This window comes from Carlito syrichta, unplaced genomic scaffold (genome assembly GCF_000164805.1).
Source record: "Carlito syrichta isolate Samal-C Ts95f unplaced genomic scaffold, Tarsius_syrichta-2.0.1 Scaffold308133, whole genome shotgun sequence".
NCBI classification, from domain to species: Eukaryota; Metazoa; Chordata; class Mammalia; order Primates; family Tarsiidae; genus Carlito; species Carlito syrichta.
Window position 1 is genome coordinate 245,950 of NW_007252229.1, and position 19,699 is coordinate 265,648.

Genomic DNA, 19,699 nt, shown 5'->3' on the forward strand with positions numbered 1-19,699 from the left:
CTGCCTGTGGGCAACATTCACTCTGTTTGAGAACCATTCTACAGTGAAGACTGGCTTGTGCTACTCATAAAGCTCTTCAGGGAATATAATCACACAACCAGTTCCGCTACCTTTAAACTCTTACATTTGGAACATGTTCCCTTCCTTCTTCAACAAATCCCTCCTGGTGGTTGAAGTCCACTTTCTATCATTCGGCTTTCAGTGCAAATGGAGACCAACTGCTTGTCCACAAGACTACCCAGGACAGACAGTTTGACTCACACACAAGAAAGCTTGAAAGAGCCAAAATGAACCATGTGCTACTACCCCCAATGAAACTTCTGAAATGGCTACTGCAGAATAGGTCCTCGATGGAATTGTTTAATTCTACAAAAGAAGTTAATATGTAAGAAGACTATCTTTACAAATGACCTTGCAAAACATTTTTTGGTAGATCTTATAGTTATGTGTCAGCATTCATCTCCAGAAGCATATTCACACTTCCTCAATTTTTTTGGTCTTTTTTTTGTTTTTTGTTTTTGTTTTTTTGAGTCAAGGTGTCACTCTGTTGTCCAGGCTGGTATGCAGTGCCACAATCAAGGCTCACCACAGCCTCAACCTGCTGGGCTAAGAAATCCTTCTGCTTCGGTCTAATGAATGCACCACCATACCCAGCTAATTTTATTTTTGATTTTCTGTCATGATAAGTACTCACTATATTGCCCATGCTGGTCTCCAATTCCTGGACTCAAGCAATCCTCCCACTCTGGCCTCCCAATGTGTTGGGATTATAAGCATAAGCCACCATGTCCAGCTCACACTTTCAAAGTCTCTGTAATATTATGTTCTTGTCTATGATGGTTTAAACCAGATATCCTTCTCTAGGCTGCCATACCTTGCTAGAATAATCTTTTCCTTTTCTTGTTGTTCTCATTCCTCTGAATTATAAAAATAGTTAAATAGTGCCCCCCCCCCTTTCCAGAATAATTAAGGATCTTACTTGCTGGGCATGATGTGCTTCTCTTTTTAATGTCCAATCCAAAAATATCAGCTTCCAAGGTCTTCACTGGAAGATCTATATTAATTATAGAAACCCTGATTGAGCACCAGCTATGTTCAAGTCACTCTGAAGAGGGCTTCCTATGTGAACTAGGGGGAGGGGGGGAGGACTTCCTGTAGATAAGAACTATCTGGTGAAATTTAAATGATTATAGCCCAAATGGATTTTAATTCGGGTTCCAGTGAGATCACCCTTTCTGTCCATGTATTTTTCTGTCTTTATCTTGTCTCATTAAATTACTGGTCAGAGAACAAATGACTTTCTCTGGCTTCAAGTTAGCCCACTGAATATTGTGATTACTAAGGGTTATAAAAAGAATGGTGACTGCCGATTCTCATTAAGTTCAGCAATGAGGGAGGAGAACAGCAGGCAACAGTTTCACAATCAGTGCGACTAAGAATCTGAAGCAATAGTAAAAGCCAGCGTCTATTTTTGGTAGATTCTGATTGAATTGAAAATTTGAGGCAGACCTTAGAAAAGGCAATCACATTTTGCTACCATCTCGGAGAAGGGAACTTGAGAAAAGGAATCTCATATCCTTCCCTATCCATTCATCTCATCCTCTTGCCTTGATCTCTATGAAATTTCCCAAACACAACGCATCTAATTTCACACTCTCTCCTCTAGTACCGCCCTGGTCCAAGTCACTGCAGTCTAAAAAACAACAACAGCCTCCATCTCTCCCCTGCTTCCATTCCAGCCTCTCCAGGATCCTTTCCACATAGAAAAGCTAATGTGAAATTGTGAAACATCAATCAATCAAAGAAAGGCATACCCTTTTGTACAGCCTTCTAAAGCCTTCCCTTGGCCTTTAGACAGAATCCAAACTCCTAAGTGGTCTACAAGGCCCCGCATTATCTCAGACCACACTTCCTATTATTGCTTTGTCATGCTTCAGCCACTTTTATACTAAAGGTGCTGCTTTTAATCAGGAAGCCTCGAGCCTTCTTTGGAATAGAAACTTTTAAATTACCAAATTTCTCTTTCTCTTACACACACACACACACACACACACACACACACACACACACACACAAAATATTTGTACTTCCTATGTCATACTACCAGATATCCCTAAACTTCATCAGTGACCACCAATTAATTATAATTCAGATTATCCAGGTTATCTGTCTAAATAGCTTTTTGTTTTCCATAAAGAAAGGGGATTGCTTTTGTTTCTTTATTTTAAAATATTAGTTAATAAAGTATCCTTAAAAAATCAAATCTTGGACAGCTTTTTTACTTGTCATGGACAATGATTTAAACATTGGATTATGAAAAATCAAATACACATATAAATATCAGCTTGCATGAGGTTATTATAAATTCTAAAAACATTTTGATTATAACTTACAACTCCCAAATTTCAAAGGACATGCATGACCATCCATGGGAAAATCCACCAATCTCATAGGACACTCCGCACTGATGGTGAGTCTATGATGAAAAAGTGCAATTAAATAATCAGCTCTTTCTTAAAAATAATTTTATAGATCCTAAAATGAGAAGAAAAGGAGGGAGGGAAGAAGAGAGGGAAGGAAGAGAGAAAAAAGGACAAAAAAGCAAGAAGGGAAAAGAAAATAAATTATTACCTCATGGTGTATAAAATAGTACCATTTCTCATAATTCTAAAAAGCTTATTTGGAGCTGTCATATTATGTGAGACAGATTTCTTTCCATTCCTGAAGAAAGTATCAGGGGTCCATACTTTTGTTACCATCATATTGTTCAATCTTAAAATTTCAATGGGGCCATCATATTTTAGTCTTTTGTCGATCCATGTCTGTCTGAAGAACACATCCATTGTGTATTCCTAGAGAAATTAGTTTGGGACATATTTAAGTCACAAATGACCACACATAAGTATGCAGAAATAATGCACTAAATTCTAACTACCTTCTCACTCATAAAAAGGCTACCCCAAATAAAATTGACAAGAGCAGAAATGATTTTAAATTAATGGAGCAAAAAGATTGTTAGCAATAAGAGTGTTTTATCTCCATCTTGATACCTTGATATATTCGTAAAATAAATAAATTACCACATGTGTTAATTATTTAAGAATGCATTACTATAATTTAACAAAACTACCAGCACCAGGCAATTACAGTATGTTTTACTTTAGGCCAGATAGTAAAAATCAGTTAATGTGTTACAAATATCACTGCATAATTAACCATACAACTATAGACACTGCTTTAAGACAAAGAAAATTTGTAAGTGATACATTTTATTTTCACAAAGTTTTCTTAAAATTTGCGAAATAACTCAAGGATTTCAAATCACCAGGAGCTTTGAGCCAAGGAAAAAAGTAAAGTAGGGTTTTTTGTCATGTGAATTAAATATATTTAATATAAGCTACCATAACTATCTTATATTAAGAATGGATGAACTCTTCCTGGTTTGTGCTTGATATTCTAAGTTCTGGAAGCATGTGTGAGAGGGAAGTCAAGGGGCTCGGTGGGCAGCAAGCAATTGGGCCAACATGAAATACTCAAAGTAAGGACAACTACAAAACAGTGTTCACAGTTCACACCCAAACTAACTGTAATCTCTAATTTTCTCCTCCTCAATAGTATCTTAAAGAAAAAACAAAAATCAAAAACTACATACAAGGTTGTTATATAGGGACTAGTAAGAAAAACGGTCTTCCCTTCATTGAGGATGACACCAAATCAGCAAATACTCAAATGTTAGAGCAGAAAATCAAATTCAATGTCTTAGTCCTTCTATACTTATAAGTTTTATTAGGCAATTCTTTGCCTCTCTAGCTTAGTGTGATTAACAACAAAATAAATATTAACGCATGCTAATATTAAACATTCATGTCCTTCAAATCTCAAAAGGTACATTAAATTTCCCAAATACTTACCATTTCAACATCAGAAACAGGTCCAAAGCTGGTGACATATATGTCAGTTTTCACTTCTGTAACAGGACCTGGTAGGTATGAAGTAAATAAGTGTGAAAAAGTAATGACCAATTTTACAGGCTAGGAGGTTCAAAAAATTAAAGGGTCAATACAGATGAGTTATATCATGTTTTTACAAGCACCTTGAATTTTAGTGAGATAATGAATCTCTACCAAAAAAATGTACACCAAAGCGCAACAAAACCATAAAACAATGTCTACTTGCAGGCAAAAAGAAACCCCAATTACTTACCAAGAACCTTGTTTCCTTAAACATACATCACCCTCGGACACTGTTACAAAAGGCAATGCAGAGACACAAAAGCTTTTAACCTTTGTGATATTTTATAGTGCATCATCTGATTTGCCACTATAAAGAAGTGAGCTGTTAAAAAAGCGGACATGTAGCCACAGGAGTGAAGAGGAGAAAAACTTAATGGCTGTAAAGAGCATCTTTGGAGAGTTTGGGACACTGGTAAATAATTTTAAAAATGACTCATGTCACCTTTAACAATAGGTGCACTATCCATTGGTGATTGGGATCAAAGACAAACTCTCCTATAAGTCCCAGTTATTCATGCTCTGGCATCTACCAGCTGTAAGACCTTGGACAAGTTATTTAATACAATAGCACCAACCAAGATTTTGATAGAGATCAAATGAAATTGCTGAAAAAAGATGCTGAACATATTGACTCTTTCATGAAAGTCCTCATTCCATGTGAGTTTCCCATTGCTTTTGATAATGGCCACTACTGAGAGTCCTTTTCTACATGTGAATAAGACTAGTTCACCAACAAGTTTATGGGTGTCCTGGAAGACAAAAAAGGTAGAAACATGATGACACATTGGTTGACACAGATTTCAGACAAAGGAACACAACCTGGATTTCGTATAGTCTGGGTTTAGCACAGTGTTTACAATCAGGAATTCCGAAGTTTAAATTTGGCTCTAACATCTTCTAGTTGGGTGACCTTAGCCAAGTCATGCATCCTCATAGGTAAAGATCTTGATGAGTATTATCTGAGATAATATGTGCAAATCACTTGTCTCAGGCTCTAAAACATAATGTGTTCAATAATGATAGTAGTTATTACTATAGGTAATATAGCATTTTATTACTAATACAAATATTTTAAAATTGTTGCTCCCTTGAATATCCTTTCCTTAAACAAAGGTTTATAACACTGTATGGCTAGGGGCTAGATAGTCCATAACCAGAAAGAATAACATCTGTTATCAAGGATGGGATAATCTTCCTTGGCTAATGGTTGGGAAATTGGATTTATGCCAAAAAAGGCAAACGAGCAGCTGGTATCACTTAATGCTCTTACAAATAACTCCAAATATTTCTTACTCTAAAGAATGAAGATTGAGCCACATAAAGAAAGATGGCTTGAGGGAGAATGAGAAAATTCTTTATTGAATAAGCATCCTAAGAAAAATATAGCCTTGGGTAGTAAAGTGAGAGAAAAAGTCTAAATCAGGCTGTTCTATCATGAGTTTTAATTTTTTTTAAAAAAAACTGTATATATTGGAAAGCAGAAAAGTTAATCGGATTTTTATTTGAATGAAAAATTAGAAACAACCAAAAAAATGGTAGTAATGAGCTTATTAAAGCCAAATTGTTCCAGAAATAGATAATCCAGGAAGCAGTTAATGTGTGCTGAGCCCCAGAAGTTAGCAATTTCAAACAGGTTCAAGAGTGGGAAAAATCACCATGTCCGTTTCTTAAGGACAACTGCAAAAGTATTAAAAGCAGAAACACTATGTCACTGCAAGTCAGGGCAAGAGGAGAAAAGGAAAACCTGAGGTTGATTATGTGCTGACAACCGGGCTACTGGACAAGATTCTTGAGAAATCAAAAGCTACTCTGAAGATCAGTTTAGGGCAGTGGTTCTCAAACTTTATACCAGACTCACCTGAAATGCATGTTAAAACACAGATTGCTGAATGCCACATCCAGGCATACTGATTCTGTCCTAGGCACAGACGGGTCTGACAGTTTGCATTCCTAACAAGTTCCTAGGCAAGGCTTTTCAGTTTTCTCTGGTTTAGAGTGTTGCTCTGTTTTCCAGAATAGTATTGACAACACTGTGTCCTATAAAATATTAATACCATAGGTATTCCAAGGGAGTGGGGGAGTCTAAGAGAGGGTAAAAATAGGCCAATGATATTTTTCATTATATATTTATTTTAAGATGTGTGGGGGTATATTAATTCTTGTAGTTATAATGATTCCATAATCATAATGAGTATTTTCAAATTCTTATAACAGGCTACTTTCTCAATGATTCTTTTTTTTTTTTTGGAGTCGAAAGGGGAAGGTCTTACTCTGCTGTCCAGGTAGGAGTACAGCAGTATAATCATGGATGACTCATGACAGTCTTGACCTCATGGGCTCAAGTGATCCTTTGCCCCAACCTCATCAGTAGCTGGAACTACTGATTTGTTTTTTGTAGAGACAGGTCTTAATATGTTGCCTAGGTTACTCTCGAACTTTTAGGCTCAAGCAATCGTCCTGCCTTGGCCTACCAAAGTGCTGGACTTAAAGGTGTGAGCCACTGCCCTTAACTGTCAACGATTCTTGAAAAATGTGTGTGTGGGTCTTTGTGTCTCTCTCATAAGAGTAGACTAGGATACAGACACACACATGGGGAGACCAAGTGAAGACAAAGAGAAGATGGTCATCTATAAGCCAAGGAGAGAGGGCTGAGAAGAAACCAACTTTACTGACACTCTGTCACCTCCAGAATTGTGAAAAAAATAAATTCTCTGTTGTTTAAGCCACCTAGTACTTTGTTATGGCAGCCCTAGCAAGCAAACACGGAGGTCAGTCATCTTTCCTATGTTCTTTTCTTGAGCTTTCTTCCTTTGGTATTCAGTCTATCCCTGTCTTTGCTTGTAGACTGCAGTAAGACATTTGCTTTGCATCCCATACTCACTGGGAGGCCACTGAGGGTGTTTAAGGAATTATTAATATGAATGAATTATATTTTTTTACAAAATCATCTGGCAGTCATATGGACAATCAATTATGGGGAGGCAGAAGAGAGGCTCTTACAAGTAAGTCTCCTTACGAGTCGAGCTGAGAGATGATGATGGTGGCCTGAAGTAGAGAAATGGCAATGGGGATGCGGAGCAGACAGATCAACAGGCAGGTATGTCTGTAACCACTCACAGGGGATGAACATTTTCCAAAGATAAGCAGAGATACAATAATTACAATTTATAGAAGATCAGTTGTGTGCCAGATAGGCCACTAGGCTCTTCCCATATGTTATTTAATCTAATTCTTACCAACACACTTCAAAGGTGCTCTATTGATGAGAACATTATGGATCTGGAAACTCAGCTTACAGAAGCTAAATAGTATACTGGGGAAACACACACAATGAGCAGAATTATATTTTGAAGGGTGGCCCCCTTGTAGTATAGGCTTTCTAGCTAGTTGGTATTACAGGAACCATTGGCACCAGTGTACCAGCTGGCGTTGTTCTGAGAGGCTGCGTTTGGCTTCAGTGAATTTTGTTGTGGCAAACAGGTGACTGGTTCTTCCACCATGACAATGCACCTGCCCACACCGTACTGACTGTCCAACAGCTTTTGACAAAAAACAGCATGACTCCCATATCCCATCTGCCCTATTCACCCAAACTTGCCCTGGGAGACTTTTTGTTGTTGTTTTCCTGGATGAAAAAAGTCCTCAAAGGGAAATGTTTTGCAGATGTGAAAGAGGAGAAACAAAAAACAGCAGAAGCACTGAAAGGCATCAGCACTGACAAGTTCAAAAACCATTTTGAGCAGTGGAAAAAGCATCTCCATAGGTGCACTGCATCAAATGGAGAGTACTTTGAAGGCAACTCAAGTTTAAACATGTAAGGAAAAATACATAATTTTTTAATAAATAAATTCCGAGGTTTCTGTTTTGGTCCACCATACGCCAGAGCCAGAATTCTAATTCCTTTGTACTGGTCTCCAAAGTGTGTTCTAGCTTTACTATACTATATTTTATCAAAAAAAAATAAATCAAAAATTAATTACTTAAACAAATGTGGAATTTTATATCTAGCATAAAACATGCTATACCTACACTTTCTTTTTTGTTGATTAGTGTCTGAGGTATGTTCCTGCAGCCCTTCTCATGCCTTTATCCTTCTATGACAGCCTGCCTGGGTCTTTCTATCTTTAATAACAAAGATAAAATCTTAGTCTTCTTTGAAGACCCAAACTAGCATAGTACCTAGCACATATTAGGTGCTGAACAACTGTGTTTCATTGTGTTCCTAATAGCGTCCCAGCAGTGATTTTGAAACCCCAAAAGGAAAACATGATGGAATTCACTTGTACGTCAATTAAGCTAAAAATATTTCCCAATTAAAACAAAAACTGTCTCACTAATATTTGAATCATCTCCCACAACCTATCCCAGACCTTAAATGTAATTTATTTCCAATAAATAAGTTGTCAATGAACAATGATCACTATGCATGCAGTTAAGAACAATTATTAGAGATGCTTCCTCTAATACCACTGTTTAGGATGTTCAGACCAACCTTAATAAGAGCATAATTACACAGAAATCAGATGATTTGAGGCTAGAAGGACTTCTTCCCATAATTTTATATAAATTTGTGTAACATCAGAGACATCTTTTCTTTTAAAATTCTACTTCTTTGGTAACAAGAAAGTGGCTTCTAATCCCTAAAATAGTTGACAGTCTGTAAGGCGAAAAAAGATTATTTTCAACAGTCTTTGTGAAAGGAAGAATCAAGACCAGCAAGATTAAATTCAGGGAAATACTCCTAACTAATTAATGAATCTAACCTGCTGGAAAAACGGAGAGGCAATTAGCAATGCATCAGATAACTGCCCACTGTTTACCTTACTTTAGCAGTAGAAACAGGGTATAGGGTGGTATCACTTTTGAATTTCATCTTCAATAATGGTATCCAATTTGCTGTTACACCATGAGCAAGACCTATGGTGTTTTGTTAATCTTGGAATCAGACAATCCTTGCTGTCTGCATTGCCTCTCCAGCTATGCACTTGAGGAAACAGTCCTAATTTTCCAGCATCTACGTCATGCATACTCCTTCATAATACAAAACACCGGTGGTGTATCTCCAAAAATAGATTTTAAATACTTAAGAGGCACAACAAGGTAACCATAAGTAAAATGTGTACAGAAATCTCTTACCTTGTCATTTATAAAATATACAAATACTAGCCTTTTTGAATATTAAACAAATACAACAGAATATCCATTGATATCACTAGGAAACCAGCGAGCTTTATAAAGTTCTAGAAGTTTCTTTCACTTAGAAGACATTAAAGATTAGTACCTTCTGTATCATATAATCCTATCAATCCTGGTCTAGCTTATAAATAACTAAAAGCCATCAAATCAATCAGAAAGTTATAAACAACAACAAAAGGCAAAAAATGAAAACAAGAAATTCTCAGAAAAAAAATTCTTGTGGCCAATACAGATTTGAGAAGATGTTCAACTGCTTTAGAACATAATAGAAATCAGAAATATTCAAATCACTTCACAAGAAAATACTAGATGTGTGTGTGTGTGTGTGTGTGTGTGTGTGTGTGTGTCCCCAGTGTTAAAGAGGGTATGTAGATGCTGAATCTCATATTCATTGTAAATTGTAAATGAGAGTTTGATTTTGTAAACTCACCATGAAAAATAGTTTGGCATTATCTTGTCAAGTTAAACTCCCACTTACACTAAGATCCAGAAAAATCCACTCCTTGATATATATGCAAAAAGAAACTCTTGCACATTTACAGCAGGAAATTTAGGCCAGGATATTCACAGCACCACAATCTTGGAAACAAGCAAAACGCCTACTGCCAATAGAGCAGATGAATAAGCTGGTTTCCATGCAATTGGAATATCACACAGCAGTCAAAATGAATGATCTATGCTAACATGCCACAATAAGAATTACTTAGTAATACATAATTAAGTTTTAAAAAGCATCAAAAGACTGTATATAGTAAGTTCAAAACAATCCAATATTTTAAATATACTCTAAAATGGAAAGATGACTAAAATAACATACAAAGAAAAGCTAAGAAATAACTCTAAAAGGACTCAGAGGACATGAACAGATATTCTCAAAGGAAGACATACAAACAGTCAACAAATACATGAAAATGTGTTCCACAGCACTCATCATCAGAGAAGTGCAAACCAAAATGGCAATGAGTTACCATCTCACACCAGTCAGACTGGCTATTATTAAAGAATCCAAAAACAACAGAAGTCGGTGACTCCGTGGAGAAAAGGGAACGCTCATATACTGTTGGTAGGAATGTAACCTAGTTCAGCCCCTGAACTAGGGATTTGGAGCAGTTTGGAGATATCTCAAATAACTAAAAATAGATTTACCATTCAACCCAGGAATCCCACTTCTTGGTATATATATATATACACCCAAAGGAGTATACTAGTAAATTGTTCTACCAAAAAGACACCTTCACTCATATGTTTATCACAACACTATTCACCATGGCAAAAACATGGTACCAATGCCCACGCCCATCAGTGGTGCACTGGATAAAGAAAATGTGGCACATATACACCACAGAATACTACACATTAAAGAAAGAACACAATCATGTCATCTGCAGCAACATGGATGCTGCTAGAAGTCATCATTCTAAGCAAATTAACACAGTCACAGAAAAGTGAATACTGCATGTTTTCACTAGTAAGTGGGAGCTAAACACTGAATACCCATGAGCACAAGGATGGGAACAACAGATACTGGCAACTCCTAAAGCGGGAGGGAGAGAGGAGGAATACGGGTTGAAAAAACACCCACTGAGCACTAAGCTATTTTACTGTGGGTGGGGGCAGGCTCGTCAGAAGTCCCAATCTCACCATCACGCAGTAGACCTAAGTAACAAAGCTGCAATGTACCCCTAGAATCGAAACTAAAATAAAATTTTTAAAAAAGGACTCATGGCTGGGCACGGTGGCTCAAACCCATAATCCCAGCACTATGAAGGGGCCCAGGCAAGAGGATTGCCTGAGCCCGCAGGTTTGAGATCAGCCTGGGCAACATGGTGAGACCTCGTTTCTACCATAAATAAAAAAATTAGCCAGTCATGGTAGTGCACCTATAGTTCCAGTCACTTGGAAGGCTGAGGCAGAAGGATCGCCTGAGCCCAGCGGGTCGATGCTGGGGTGGCTATAAGCATGCCACTGCACTCCAGCCTGGGTGACGGACGGAGTGAGACCCCGACTCAAAAAAAAAAAAAGGACTCAGAATCATGGTTAATCTGGGTAGAAATGACAAGAAGTTAGGATGGGGAGACCACATAGCAGAATAAAAGTTGTTGTCAAAACTCTACACTTTGTACTGATTGATGGTTTAAGTGATGTGTTTATTGTAATGGAGGGGGCGCCAAAAAAGTATACACAGTTTAAAAGATGCTATCTATGTATTACTTTTCAAAGTTGAATCGAATAACGGTACCAACATGTAGTATGACGTGCTCAACCATGCTTCCGCCATTTTTTTTTTTTACTGTCCTGCCTGTGCATGGTGACGCTAGCATTCATTTGATTAATGCCATCTTTTGAGCCAACGGTATACTTAAAATGTGCACACATTTTTTTGGCACCTCAGTATTTTAATAAGTGAATGAATAGATGGATGGATGTATATAAAGGTTATGTGTGGGCCATTAATGAGAGTGTGTCATAAACCAAGCATTATTAATCCAGAATTCCATTATGTATACCTGAGGCTTATTTGACTAAACACATAAGAAAGACCTAGAGTATAAAGCAGCGATGTCTCATAATACACAAATGCAAACAGTTGTATTTGCTCATTTACAAGAAATCTAACAACCCAGTGAAGCGTTACTTAAATATCCACCAATTTCCAAATATCTTAGGATCTAGATTATATAGCGACTATTTCAAGAAATGCCAATTTTGCGCATCCTTACCCTAAAGAAAATGTAAATATATGTTAGCATCAGTGCAACTCTTTTTTTTTTTTTTTTTTTTTTTGTAAACCGAGAATTTAAGAAAGTAAGTTTGCATCCTGGATTCCATTTTCTCTTGTTTTCTCAGAACATCTTTCCTTCAGCTAACCCTTCCCTCCACCCTAATATCAAATTACCCTAGATACTTGGTTATTCCTGGTAATAAACAAACATGTTATGGTCTAACCTTAATAAAAAGACAATCTTCTCTCTTTCTCTTTTCTTTCATATTTGAGCTTCTGGAAAAAAAAAAAAAACTATGCACACTGGCTCTAATTCTTCCCTTCTGATTCACTCCATCATTTATTATCATCTGATTTTCTTCAGAATTCACTTCCTTCTGTCAATATCATCAGTTTTTCCCTATCTATAGCATTGTTCCCATCAATTTTAAAAGTAATCTTATTTCTCCCATGTAAAAAAAGCTCTCTCAATTTTGGTTTCTTCCATCTACTATTCCATTTCTCTGCTTCCTTGTACAGATGCTCAGAAATTTTTTTTTTTTAAACTTTTCCTGTTATCTCTTGAATGCACTCAATCAGACTTTTACACCCACCACGCTACCAAAACTGCTCTTGTCAAAATCACTGAGGATGTACACATTGCTAAACCCAGGGGTCAATTTCAAGTTCTTCTCCTTCTTGATCTGTTAGAGCATTTGACTTAATTAACCAAGCCCTCCTTCTATGTGAAATAGTCTTATTTTTTTTAAACTTAATATTTTTACTTTACTTAAACACATCCCTTGGTTTTCCTGTTTGTACCACTAATTCTGTCTTCTTAGTACAGAGATTCCTCCTCCTCTCTCCCAACCTGTAAACACTGGAGACATTAGGGCTCGCTAATTGAGTCTCTTCTCCATCATCCTAACTCCCCTGGTAATCTTTTAGTCTCATGGCTTTAAATGCCATATATGTTGATGTGTACCCATCATCCCTGAATTTCAGGCTCATCTAATAGATATCTCAAGCTTAACATATTCACATATAAATTGGTCATCCATGCCACCAGTCTGCTTCTGCTACAGCCATGACAATTCCATTTTTCTAGGTGTTCAAGAAAAAAAACCTTGGAGTCAGCCCTGACACCTTCCTTTCTCTCACATCCCACATTCTAGCTGTTGTCACTTGACTTAAACTTCAAAATATAGCCAGAAGCCACCCATTTCTTATAAATTCACAAACTTCTCTGCCACCAACTTGGTCAACGCATCCATCATCTCTTGCTTGATTTATGGTGGAAAATCTCGCTGCACCTATTCTTGCCTCTGATGGTCTGTTCTCAATCCAGCAGCAAAGGTGAGCATTTTATTTATTTTTTATTTATTTATTTATTTTTTTATTTTTTTGAGTTGGAGTCACATTCTGTCGCCCAGACTGGAGAGCAGTGGCCACTCCCAGCCACCGCAGCCTCAACCTGCTGGGCTCCGGCGATCCTTCCGCCTCAGCCTTCCGAGTAACCGGAATTACAGGCATGCGCTACCACACCCGACTGATTTTTTGATTTATTGTAGAGATGAGGTCTCGCTGCCCAGGCGGGTCTCAAACCCGCGGGCTCAGGCAATCCACTCCCCTCAGCCTCCCAAAGGCGCGGTATTATAGGCTGAGCCACCGAGCCCAGCTAAAGGTGAGCATTTTAAATTGAGTCAGTTCAGGTCCTGCCCCTGCTAAAATCCCTCCAGTCATTTCTGATCTGACTCAGAGTAAGAGCAAAATCCTCACCAGTCTGCAAAGCTTTGCCCAACCTTATCACATTGACCCCTTCTCACACCTCAGCCCTGCTCAACTTCACAGCAGTGACACTGACTTTGCTGCTTGACATGTTCACACTTCGAATTCCTTCTCGCCAGAAGACCCCACTCCAAATGTGTCTTATGCTCTAACCTACCTATGATCACATTCTCAATGAGCCCTTCCTAACTACCCTGGCTAAAACTGCAACCATTTTCCCTGTTTTATGCTGCTCTATAACAGTTAATCAACACCTGGCACACTCTATATTTTACTCATTTCTCTTACTTACATTCTCTCTGACACCAGTGTGTGAGCTCATGAGACAGGAAATTGTGCAGCCCCTCCTAACTTGAAATAACACCATCCTTGTCCAATTTTCCAAAACAAAAATCAAGAAATCAATTTTTAGCCTCCCCCCTTTTTAAAACCATCCATGTCAAGTCAATTGCCAATTCGTTGTTGAATCAAATCTCAAAAAAATCTCATTTTTATCCACTTACATACATCCATCTTAACTACATCTGCCACCTATTCCAAGCAAATTAATAAAGAGAGAGAGAAAAAAAAAGAAGGTTCTTCACTGGTCTTCTTGCTTCCAAAATTCTCTTACCTCTCTCGCTAAGCCTTTCTTTATGTAGCAACCAGAAGGAACATGTTACAATCTAAGTCATACCATGTCATTGTCATCCCCACCACTTAGGAAATTCCATTGGCTTCCAGGTTCACTAGTAGAAAAACCTAACCTCCTTTACAGGATTCCCAAAGTCTTTGTATGACCTGGCCATTGTTGACCATCCCGCTGAATCCTGTGAAGTTCTTCCTCTTGCTTTCTGGCTGCAGGCACACTGGACTCCTTTTGCTACCTAAGTCACACTCATCTGTGATCTACCTTCAGACCTTTGCACTTGTTTTTTTGTTCAGCCTAAGAATAACTTCTCTCTTGCCCTTTCCATGTCCAGAACCTTTTAAGATCACAGTTTAAAAGACTTCCTTGACTGCTGAACCTAAAATAGATCTCTCATCCAACTTTTTCCTCTCTTAGCATGCTATTAGATTGTCCCAGAGCATTTTCATTTAATTATTTTGTTGTTTCTTTGTTATTTTTATCTCTATATACTGCTTAACTGTAGAGTCTTTAAGGGCTCGTGTCAGATCAGAATTACATCATCACAAACCTAACACTGTTCTTGACACACAGCAGTCTTACAATATACACTGGTTTAATGAAAGAGTGAATGAATGAATGGGAGAAATGATAAGAGAGTGAAGTTTTATGTTTCTTTGTGGACTTGAAGTGTTCTTTTCATCTTATATATTTTTAAAAATAGATTCTCTGTTGACATTCAATTAATAAAGCTAGTACATGCTACATACATTTAATTTTTAAATTGAAATACAGATCATTCAGCAACATTGCAAGAACAAATTGATGTGTGTGGGAAAGGACAGTCCAATTTAACTTACATGTATGCAATTTTCCATGTTTCCTTTAAAAATGTTATTAAAGATTTAGAATAAAAGTTCTCATTTCACTCCTTTAGGGGAAATTTAGTTTTGCTTATTTTAAGGACCTATTTAGTAACAAGGAGGTCTATTCTAGGAAAATGTGACTCTTGATAAACAGGACAATGCAAGAAAGACTCAGAAATGGATAGAGCAAGAGACCAACTGCCTAATTCGGGTTTGAAGAGTAGGGTGCGAGTTGTGCCCTTACCAATGGTTTGGGGGTAATTCAATGGGATTTTTCTTACCCTCTCCTCTGCCCTGCCTCTTCTCTGTGTTTTTGTGATCATTTTAGTACATGCCATACATGAAAATGTTTTCAAAACCCTGGAGAACTCCACGAATGGGAAGTTCTACTATGCTGGTGAGCAATCTTACAAGATGGACTCTGGTGCTCCGTTGTAAGAAATGACCAAAGTAATCATCTCGAATTGGAATCTTTAGTGTTCTAGGTCATGTGCCTCAAAAGACTGGGATGCACAAAAGGCTGTGCAACCCTTCAATAAATGGAAAATGGGTAAAAGCAGGCTTTCTAAACCACCTCCATAGCCTTTAGCTATGCATTCAGAAGAAGGCTGATGACAGTGTTGAAAGTGGACGGGTGCAAAGGGGACTGGACTCTAACTCCTTTACAGAAGGGATCCCTGTGTGACACTTCTAAGCAGGTTCAAGCTCCTCCGGGAAGACAGCAGCCCATCTGCCAGAGGCTGAAGAAAGACAACTCTTCAGAAGTCCCAACCCAGCTTCTCTGGCCCTGCCTCTTTCTTTCCCCCCTTTTCTTCTCCAATGGGAGAATGTAGGAGACAAGGGAGAGGAGATTCTAGAGGGATGAAAAAAAGGAAACCATCTCAGTTCCTTTTATTTTCCGATGGCAAGCTGTGCTGCTGAGTTAAAAATATGTAATTTAGTTTCCAAATCTATTTCAACCCCTGCCTGGCCTACTGAGCAATCACAAACCATCCAATTTCAATTCAAATCTTTGCTTTTGCTTTATTTTAAATGGAACATAGCAAAGTTGTATAAACAGATATAAAGTAAACGCACCACAAAGAGCAGACACAGGATGAGAGGAACCAGGAAGTAAATCGATATTTATAGCATACTGGTCAAAATCTGGATTGTTTTCGATTTATTTTTAAGATGCCAAACTTTCCACAAAGTACACAATGTCACTGAAGGGATCAAACTTGTGGTGTCTAACAGTGTGAGCTAACAATGAGGTCTCACTCTTTTCAGTGGTGCACATTTATAACTTCATGTAAACAGACAACACATCTTTTGCAGGTGAGAATTACTATTTCTTTCTCTCATTTGGAATACTACACAATTACAGAGAATGACCCACTTCTAAAAAATGAATCACATCTACCACAAATATTTATGAATAGCGGCCAAAAATAACAAAAAAACCCAAACGACATAATGCTATGTAGTAAATTTATAAATGATTAGCCAACTGCTAATATTCAAAGTAAGGTTAACTGGACTCCTTCCTCTAAAACTATAAAAGTATCTCCAGGTGGGTAATGGGGACCACTTAGCAGTGACAAGTAAGATGATTAATAATGCCCTTGAGACATCTTGTAGTGTTGCAACTAACCAAAACCCAGTAATGGCTCACACAGATCGTGTTCACTTACTGTCTAAATAATGTTTGGGAGAGACTAGATGGTAAAAAGGATTCAGCTATAGTGGCTCCTTCCACCTTTTGAATTGTAACTTGTGTTAAAACCAGCTGGGCAGAGATTATTTTAACTTTCAACATTTATAATAAAACCACACTGATTCCATTATAACTTTTCACTTTCACTTATGTCCAGGCACATCAATTCTCTGACGAGTAGTTAACATATATGTGATTCGATGCTTCTGTTATTTTTTCTTCACTTGAAATGTCAAGTTTAAAACCATTATGGACAGATACACCCTCTTCTATTGGCATAATAGCGTCTTAAATGGTATCATATCATCAGAAATAGTCTCTGAAAAACTATTTTTAATCTAAAATGCTAATTTCCCAATCAAATGATTCTGTAACGAAGTTTCTTTCCAGATTTGCATGGAGGCAAACGCAGTGCAGGCAACCTACCCCTGGAGAGGAAACGTGACAAGAACCAAGGAAATTTCATCCTTCTCCTCCATCTTAAGCACTGTCAACAAGCAGACACTGAATTAATATCCTCAATGGCTTCCTATTGCCTTCTCAATAGAATCAGGGGGGAAAAAAAAACGGTTTGGGACTCCGTAGACCTGCTTCCAGCCTATCACCGATTCTTTGTGTGGCTCTATATAAATCACTTTCCCTTTCTAGATTCCCGTGTCCTCATCTGTTAAATAAGAAGAATGAAACTAGATACACACCACAGACTCACCCAGCTCTACTCCATCCGAGTCTATTTTATCTCCAATGATTCTTTCCAATCTGGAGCCACACAACTTCACCTCATATCTTCAGCTGTCTTACTTCTCATTCTTACTTTTCTCTCTTCTTCCACCATCTCATCTCCCATCCACCCTCAAAAGGAAGCATAACGTTCCTCCATGCTTCTAATTGTATAGGATACTTATCACATGGGATCTGACACCATCCCAGTCCGCATGGGTTTATCTTCTAAATAAACAACCTGACCTGGGTTCCCACCCTTCTCCTGCCACTTACTATGAACTTGGACCAGTTACCTAACTTTCTAAGTTTTGATTTCTTCATCTGTAAAACAGGGAGAATAACGGGTTTTTTTTAAGCATTATGGTGAGGATTAAACAGAGTAATGCCTGTAAAGCGTCTGGTCCATATGAAGATTTAATTAAATCAATACAATATTAGCGGTTGTTATTATTGTTGTTACTGCCACTTGAATATGAGTTCCTGTAAGACAGAATCTGTGCCTTCAACTCATTTGCTGAAGGGTAACTAGCCCAGTATGTTGGAAAGGACAAGGACTTTGAGGTCAGAAAACCTGGGCCAATTTTACCAGTGGGACCCTAGCAAGTACCTTGTCCTCACTAAACTGAGCTGAGAAGCTGTTTGAGGTCAGGCACTATATCTGAGGACTTCTGTAAACCTAGAGCCTAGTCCAAGGTTTGCCACACAGGCCCCAATACTTATATGTGTAAAGGAAATACGAATATGGAACAGAGCACCAGTGCTGTGAAGCGCCGTGCCTCTATTAAGTCCTCATAACTATTTTGTCCAGGAAAGCAGGCTGAAACGCCTCTGGCTTCAAAGTCTTGGGAGGAAAGCAAATGCCACATTTCCAAAGAGAGAAAACAACCATCCCGCTGTGGAAGAGAAGAGGAAGGGACTGGGTTCTCCAGCAGAGCAAGCAGCTCCGTGCCCCAGATTCACGTCCTAGGTAGAACACTGGCCAAGGGTTTGGCAGAGGGACCGACACGTGGGAGGATAGGGGACTTGGGCTCAGCTGTTCTGAGACAAGTGGCCAGGCTCAGGGAAACTCCATTCTTGGGCAAGCGCGTCCAGGCAGCCAAGCCCTGAGTCCCGGTTCTGACTGTTCCCCTCCACCCTGCAGGCAGGTCCCCGGAGGTAATTAGTGTGGGGGTGAGAAAAGCTCCTGAGGGGGCAGGGAGATGGGAAAGTACGGATGGGGGCGGCCTGCTTGTCACAGGTCTCACCGAGGCGGGATGGAGCGGGGAGAGCTTTTTCAGGTTTGCACGTGAGGCGCACCTCATGACATTCACACAGACAGACACACGGGCAGACCCAGAGAGGGACAGACAGGACACCCCGGCGCTTCTGCGATCGCTCATACCCCCAAATCCAGGGCGCAGCCTGTTGTCATAGCCTTCGAGCAAACTGTCCAGGATGCGGGTGAAATTTTCTGTGCACAATCTCTCCTCTTTTTGGCTCTGTCCTGGGGATTCGTTTAAACTGCAAGCGGAAAAAAAAAAACTCAACGGGGGCGGAGGAGATTATTTTAAGAATCGATCCCAGAACAGGTGGAAAACAGGTTTGTCTTCTAGAGACAGAGTCGCTCGCCCCAAGCCAGAGAAGACCCCGGGCCCGGAGCTGGGGATGCGGGGAACAAATCGGGTCCGGGAAAGCGCACCCCGCGCACACGAAGCCCCGCGCCCACACGCTCCATGCACCCGGCGCCCCGCGTGCTCTCCGCGTCTACGCGGTCACAGAAAAGCCTTACAACCCAGGCGAGGTCTGGTGGGCCCTGGGAGAAACAGGTTGTCAGAAAGGGGCCGGTGGCGGGGCACTCCTCCGCCTTGCCTGCCCTCCCCTCCCCCAGTCCCAGCCAGCCCCAGCCCCCCCCCCCCGCCCCCTAAAAAAACTCACCAAACCGCCAGGCACAGGAAGGGCAGGAGGGCGAAACTGACCCCGGCGGACAGCGCGATCGCGGGCACCTTCTTGGCAGAAATCATCTCTGCACCATGCCATACTTCAAGCCTGTTCACGCGTCCAGGCTCCCAAGACGCCCTGAGCAGGTGCGAGGAGAGGGCAGCGACTCCGCGGCGTGCGCACACTCGCGCT

General features: G+C 39.4%; 1 protein-coding gene across 5 annotated transcripts in view; it reads right to left on the reverse strand.

Annotated features, from left to right (window-relative positions):
• Positions 1–19,693, reverse strand: part of GABRA4 (gamma-aminobutyric acid type A receptor alpha4 subunit) — a 161,884-nt gene extending 142,191 nt beyond the window's left edge. For 4 of the 5 annotated variants that reach the window (XM_021716053.1, XM_008065015.2, XM_008065014.2 and 1 more), the window contains exons 1-5: positions 19,505–19,693; positions 18,972–19,090; positions 3,912–3,979; positions 2,632–2,852; positions 2,394–2,476 (exon numbers count right to left, since the gene is read on the reverse strand). In XM_021716053.1, coding sequence (XP_021571728.1) covers positions 2,394–2,476; positions 2,632–2,852; positions 3,912–3,979; positions 18,972–19,090; positions 19,505–19,590 — 577 coding nt within the window. In that variant the 5' untranslated portion in view covers positions 19,591–19,693. The remainder of the gene's footprint in view (positions 1–2,393; positions 2,477–2,631; positions 2,853–3,911; positions 3,980–18,971; positions 19,091–19,504) is intronic. The other variant, XM_021716051.1, reaches the window with a different exon arrangement.
• Positions 19,694–19,699: the final 6 nt, after the last annotated feature.